The sequence below is a fragment of the Hippocampus comes genome, unplaced genomic scaffold, assembly GCF_001891065.2.
Source record: "Hippocampus comes isolate QL1 unplaced genomic scaffold, H_comes_QL1_v1.1 scaffold315, whole genome shotgun sequence".
Lineage (NCBI taxonomy): Eukaryota > Metazoa > Chordata > Actinopteri > Syngnathiformes > Syngnathidae > Hippocampus > Hippocampus comes.
In genome coordinates this window covers 2,376,566-2,382,988 of record NW_017805539.1, presented here as the reverse complement: position 1 = coordinate 2,382,988, position 6,423 = coordinate 2,376,566, and the positions used below count along the sequence as shown (strand labels likewise).

Below are 6,423 nucleotides of genomic sequence, written 5' to 3'. Positions count from 1 at the left end.
TAACTAGCTTCCTCTCCCCCCAAAAAAACCTAAACCGTAAGGCTAACCTGAACCGAAATACTAAACCTCTTCCTTGCTAACGCTAATGCAAACCCATAACCATCTTCTTTGCCGGTAAACAGTAAAACTATACCCCAAAATCTAAACTCCAATCAGTAACTCTACCCGAAACTTAACATTAATTATGGCCAAACTCCGAAAGCTACATCTCTTCACCTTCATCGTCCTTTTCCTCAACCTTTGTGGAAAATGTCATCTCGTCAAAGAGAGATATAAAGTGCGATTCCACTTTCTCGAGCGTGGAACTATCTTCCCAAGAAGGACTACACAAGGTGTTGCTTTGACTGTCAGTTTTTAATTTCAATCCGGTTGTCACCAACAGTTAGAGTTACTTTACTTGCGAGCCTAAACTTGACATACTCTCCAATCTTTTGGTTCTGTAATCTCTTCGCAAAGAGTCAGTAAATTTTGTCAGTGGCCCGTTGCTTAATAAAATATTGCTACTGGAAATAGCGGTAATATCTTTTTGTGTAGGTTGGTCAGGCAGAACCTATGCCAACGGTGGATTCAAGGTCGCACAGATGCACTACTCTTAAGCAGTTTTAGAACTCAAACAACCTTACCTCCAAGTACTTCCGGGTCCCTAAGCAAAAAATGAGAAACTGAAGCGGACCCGTAACTCGAACCCAAACTAGTAAGAAATATTGACTCCAACTGACATCCTGTGTTTACCTTTCAGATGCTAATGTAAAGATCTGGCCCGGGTTTGTCCAATGATCAACCCCGGCCCGCCGAGCATGCCGGACAATGGGGAGGAGGCGCAGTGCACCGTGTGCTGCTGCACGACGGCGAACAAAATCCTTTTGGTGGTCTTCCTGGTGCTGCTGATCCTGGCCATCCTCTTCGGCAACCTCCTGACCCTGGCGGTAATCTTGGGCACCAAGCACTTCCGCACGCCGCAGGGCTACCTGAAAGCCTCGCTGGCCGCGGCCGACCTTGCGGTGGGTGCCTTCGTGGTGCCGCTGTCCGTCTATGCCGAAGTCTACCTCATGGCCGGCGAGTCTGCGCCGCGGTGGGTAGTTCACAACTCGCAGTCGGTGAGTTTCCACCCTTGTACCGTCATCGGGCCCATCTTTGCGGGGTGCACCCTGGTTTCCATCACCACCATCTTCCTGATGACGATAGAGCGTAGCATCGCCGTGCTGAGGCCACTTCATAAGGACTCGGTGATCACGCGCAAACGGACCAGCATCCTCATCGTGCTCTCTTGGCTGGGGAGCTTCTTCCTAGCGGTGTCGCCCTTGGTGTTCAGTCGAAAGATTGTCCTGGAGTACAACACCTGCAGCCGCATGTGCAACTATGCGCTGGGAACAATCGGCGAGTTCCCTTCGCAGGCCTGGAACATCCTCCTGATCTTCCCGGCCTTCGACTTCACCCTGCTGGGCGGCACGGTGGCCATCAACATCATCTCATTGTCCAGCATTCGGCAGCACTCCAAGCGCAGGAAGCACCTGGCGGAGGCCGAATGCCAGAAAGCAAGCAAGCCCACCTTCTCCGACATCAAAGCGGCCAAGACCATCGGGACACTGACGGTGGCCTTTACCGCCTCCTTCACACCCATCGCGGTCTTCTTGGTGGGGTACGTTCTGGGCAACGAGTGGTGCAACTTCTCTTTCTTTGCCTTCTGGATTTTGACCACCAATAGCTGCTGCAACGTAATCATTTACAGCGTGCGTGATCACAAGTTCAGGCTGTGCGCGCAGAAGTTGCTGCTGAGAAACAGTAACGAGAGCTGTAGACAGACTTGAGTTTTTTTTCTTTTCTTTCCTACTTGTCTGTCATGTGGCCTGCTTAATGTGACGTCTCGAAACACACAAAAGTGCGGTTTTTCATGTGGTGGCTTTGAGCGGTTTGTTGGATGTTCGGCAAATATGATGATGGTTGGGTTTAGCTTTTCTTTGACCTAACCTAACCCTATTCCGGATCCAGGACTTAACTCCCCGTACCTCAACGAAATAACTTTTACCTAACCCCTTATCCTTCTCCCTTCCTAATGCCAACGCAAGCTAGCATCCCCATTTCTTGCTAACCCTAACCGGTATCCTGCTGACTACGCTAAAATTGTTGTTGCTATTCAAATTTAGCATCTTTCTCTGCTCGTAGCCTCCTTAGCTAACACACTTTACCCAACTCAATTCCCGGCGAATCGACCTTTGACGCTAACCTGTAACGCTGTTCCTTCCGAATGCTAACTGACTCTTAACCCTTCTTCAGAACAACAGTGCTCAATACTTCCTTCGTTTGCTGTCAGTTATTTTGGGGGAAAGCTTTAATTTGCCGAATGTTCATTTTCATATGAGCATGAAATGAGCCTTTATGGGGGTGGGAGGGAGCCTTGTCTTGTTCTCTGTTGAAGCTGTGCTGAAAGTCTGTGAAAAGGGTCTTTATCTGAGCTCAATAAAAAGTGTCATACCGACCAACTTTTGACATCAATTTCTCATGTGCTCAGAAAGCAGTACGGCATATAGTGACTTGTGTGTGGTGAGGCTTTACATAGGAAGCCCTCCAGAGAAAAGTGGCCGTGGAGGTTATCATGTCCTCAGCTGGTTGCAACGGAATAGACTGGAAGAGTAACAGAAAATTACAGAACGTCCTTAGAAAGTTGTTGGTTGGTTGGTTGGAATTGAATTGCAAGTTAAAAAAGTACTGGACAAGTAGAAGATGTGCTTTCAAAAACTTCAAATTGAGTTTTCCCGTCAAGGTCTTCTAAAATAGACGCACAAACCCACTGTGCCCCCATCGTCAGTTCTTCTTTTTCCATTCCACATAATGTGGAATGGAAAAAGAAGAACTGACGATGGGGGCACAGTGGGTTTGTGCGTCTATTTTAAATGTATCGCGGTTTTTGGAAGACCTTCTGGCTCACGCCAGTTCTTAATGGTTCGTCAAACCAAATTTTATCAACTCGCTGTTGGCTGACATGAATGAAAGAAAAAGACTTTGGTGCTCACGGTCAGGTTAACTAATCAGATCGCTAAGTAAATAATCTGACAAACTTTATTTCAAGTTTTTTTTTTTTTTTAAGGAGGAAGATGTTCATTTTCATAAAATAATACAAAAAAGCTCTCTCAAAAAAAAAAAAAAAACAGTTGAACTCGGTTGAGTTGATAAATATTTAGTGCGTTCAAGTGAAATGTCAAGGAGTCCGAGTCAAGTCTGAGACAACCCAAAAAAAAACGTGTCAAGTCCGTACTTGAGTACTACAGCTTTTTTCGGCCGCATGACATCACTTCCTGCATGACTTGACCGCTTGTGGTTTTTAAATTTTCGAAAGACAATCCACAGGCTGGGTCCTTTGACGGCTTTGAAGGCTCCTCCTCACGTAGCCATTGGGGACCGCATAAACCTTAGCGAATTTGGACATCACGTGCGGTCAAGTCATGCCAGAATGACGTCATGCGGCCAAAAATGCAGCCTGTGAATTTGGACACAGCCCGTGTTGCAATTGTTTAAGTATTAGTGGGTGGTATCGGCAGCCTTCACCACTAACCAAAACTTTGAAATACGGCCGGTACGGGCCAGATACCGATACCTGGTATCGATACTCACCCTCCCTCATTAAAATCTTTGTGGAAGTGGCAAGCAGTTAACCGTGAGAAGTTGCTTAATTGGCCGTTCTAGAGGACATCTGTCAATAAAACTGAGCCGCAGCCAGTGAGGCGCAGCACACAGCTGGTGTGCCTGTGTTCCAAACAATCCTGTCAATTATACAAAATGCTGCAGGCAAAAGGATTCTTTTAGGACTAATGAGCTTTCATCCCAGCTCTCGTCTGTGATAAAAAACAACAACAATAAAACAAAAGAAAAAAATACAAACACACCTTCATACCTCCTCAGACATTGCACTTTTCAACGCGTTACTGAATCCTGAAAGAGTAACGTCATTCAAGTCGCACGGCAACACATGCTGCCTTCACAGAAGAGTGGGAAAAGTGATGTAAGGAAGTCAACAGTGACAGCCGATGCAAATGATTCAAATTGAACGAACACCTTGAATTCAAGACTCGGATGACTGTTTGATATAAGGTCCGAACCAGAGTAACTAAGCAGAAATATTTTGTTACCGACGGTGGATATAAAAAGTCGACACGCCTTATTGCTCAAGTACCACGTTTTTGGAATCTGAAAACATGAGACCAGGATCATTTCCAAACCTTTTTTCCGCCATGAATGTGAACTACAACCTTGCGGCTCTTTCCAGGAGGAAAGGGTAAAAATTAACAACCCGAGGTGTGCACGCCCGCTTCTAACGGGATGTGACCATGTTCGGAATGAACCAATCCCATTCAAATTCATGTTAAATGGGCGTCAGCAAATAACTGCCACCGCTTCGAATGCCTCTCACTTAAAGCAGATAAAACTCAGTTGTTCTAGTGGGCTTTTATTGATTTTTTTTTTGGTACTTTCGAGTAGAGGCCTGAAGGTTTTGCTGTTTCAAACGGTTCATATTTCTCTCCATCTTGTGTAAGGCCTCAGTTCAAGCTGCTGAAACACAGCCGCAAAGTATGATCCCGACACCTCCATTCTGAACTGTAGCAGGGATCCAGACTAACCTTTTCTTTTTTTAATACTCGGAGCACAGTGGCCCCCAACTTGAAATTTAGGGACGGACACTCCTGAGTCGACTTGCAAAGTAAATATTCACTCCGCTCATCTTCACAAAAACTGTCGGAGAAAAGTCCACTCCATCTTAAAAAACAGGCAATGATTCAAATTGAACGAACACCTTGAATTCAAGACTCGGATGACTGTTTGATATAAGGTCCGAACCAGAGTAACTAAGCAGAAATATTTTGTTACCGACGGTGGATATAAAAAGTCGACACGCCTTATTGCTCAAGTACCACGTTTTTGGAATCTGAAAACATGAGACCAGGATCATTTCCAAACCTTTTTTCCGCCATGAATGTGAACTACAACCTTGCGGCTCTTTCCAGGAGGAAAGGGTAAAAATTAACAACCCGAGGTGTGCACGCCCGCTTCTAACGGGATGTGACCATGTTCGGAATGAACCAATCCCATTCAAATTCATGTTAAATGGGCGTCAGCAAATAACTGCCACCGCTTCGAATGCCTCTCACTTAAAGCAGATAAAACTCAGTTGTTCTAGTGGGCTTTTATTGATTTTTTTTTTGGTACTTTCGAGTAGAGGCCTGAAGGTTTTGCTGTTTCAAACGGTTCATATTTCTCTCCATCTTGTGTAAGGCCTCAGTTCAAGCTGCTGAAACACAGCCGCAAAGTATGATCCCGACACCTCCATTCTGAACTGTAGCAGGGATCCAGACTAACCTTTTCTTTTTTTAATACTCGGAGCACAGTGGCCCCCAACTTGAAATTTAGGGACGGACACTCCTGAGTCGACTTGCAAAGTAAATATTCACTCCGCTCATCTTCACAAAAACTGTCGGAGAAAAGTCCACTCCATCTTAAAAAACAGGCATTGGAACAGGCGTGTGCAGACTTTTTATATCCACTCGAACTGTCCGCTATTTCTTCAGGTCAACTTCCTGTTTGTGATCCTCCGCAAAAGTCTCGATTCAGGCCTTCGAGGGCCTTCAGTAGGTCTTCTTCCAGGAGCGCAGGTAGAGTTGGATGGCGAGGAGGGGGTTTCTTTTTTGCAGGCTCGGGTGGAAGATGTCAAAGTCCGCCTTCCTCAGCCTCTGCAGGAAGTCCTCTAGCGCCACCTGCATCGCGCGCATACACCACAGAAAAAGAGTTTCAGTTTTATAAAAAAGTATTTATGACTTTTTTTTGAAGCTCTTTTTCCCTCTCTATTAAATACAAATCTGAGTAAAAATAAACAATTTCACATGGACGTTTATCCATCCATCATCTCAACTGCTTTATCCCCCATGAACGAGTTCGACCAATTCTGCCTGGCAACAGGTGATGAGGCGGTCAAACTCCCAGCGTTGCAACTCTGTTTGAGAAGTGCTGGAATTCTTTTTTTCTTAACATTTCATGTGTAATGTACATGTATTTCTCTGTACTCTGCCGCATTTTCTCGATGCTTCGGAGGGCACCCGCTCAAGCCTGCAATTATTCCAAATGAATTTTTTAAGAGGTTGAGAGCGGACGCTTTGCAGGTTCCTCACGTGGACGTGCAAAAAATAACCACATGCAGCGGTCCACTACGGCGTGAAAATCACATGCTTTTTGCATGCCAAATAGAAAGGAAGTCACGCTTTCTGCATTCCGCGCGGGATAGGATCTCTGCATCGACACTTTAGCGAGGAAACAGCTGTTTGCTGCTGAACATAGTTTGACAGTCTATTCCATAAAATGGCTTGTACATACACAAAAGCTCAGGTGTCATAAGTGTCGGCCTACCCACCGCTATATAGAGTTACATTGTTTGAGTCA

At 45.4% G+C, this 6,423-nt stretch overlaps 2 protein-coding genes across 2 annotated transcripts in view; one reads left to right on the top strand and one right to left on the bottom strand.

Moving 5' to 3' along the window:
* The first annotated feature begins 745 nt into the window (after nt 1-745).
* LOC109521036 (beta-2 adrenergic receptor) lies at nt 746-2,469 on the top strand. The gene has a single exon (XM_019878635.1). The coding sequence runs from the start codon at nt 774-776 to the stop codon at nt 1,806-1,808; it is 1,035 nt and encodes a 344-aa protein (XP_019734194.1). The 5' UTR covers nt 746-773; the 3' UTR covers nt 1,809-2,469.
* A 1,199-nt stretch (nt 2,470-3,668) lies between these two features.
* The window catches only part of ndufaf6 (NADH:ubiquinone oxidoreductase complex assembly factor 6), a 7,019-nt gene continuing 4,264 nt past the window's right edge, over nt 3,669-6,423 (bottom strand). Inside the window, exons 9-12 of the mRNA XM_019878766.1 lie at nt 6,084-6,093; nt 5,291-5,744; nt 4,787-5,255; nt 3,669-4,050 (exon numbers count right to left, since the gene is read on the bottom strand). Coding sequence (XP_019734325.1) covers nt 5,616-5,744; nt 6,084-6,093 — 139 coding nt within the window. The 3' untranslated portion in view covers nt 3,669-4,050; nt 4,787-5,255; nt 5,291-5,615. The remainder of the gene's footprint in view (nt 4,051-4,786; nt 5,256-5,290; nt 5,745-6,083; nt 6,094-6,423) is intronic.

Excerpts from the sequence above, each read along its gene's own strand:
- LOC109521036 (XM_019878635.1), top strand. The coding sequence starts at position 774 with ATGATCAACCCCGGCCCGCCGAGCATGCCGGACAATGGGGAGGAGGCG.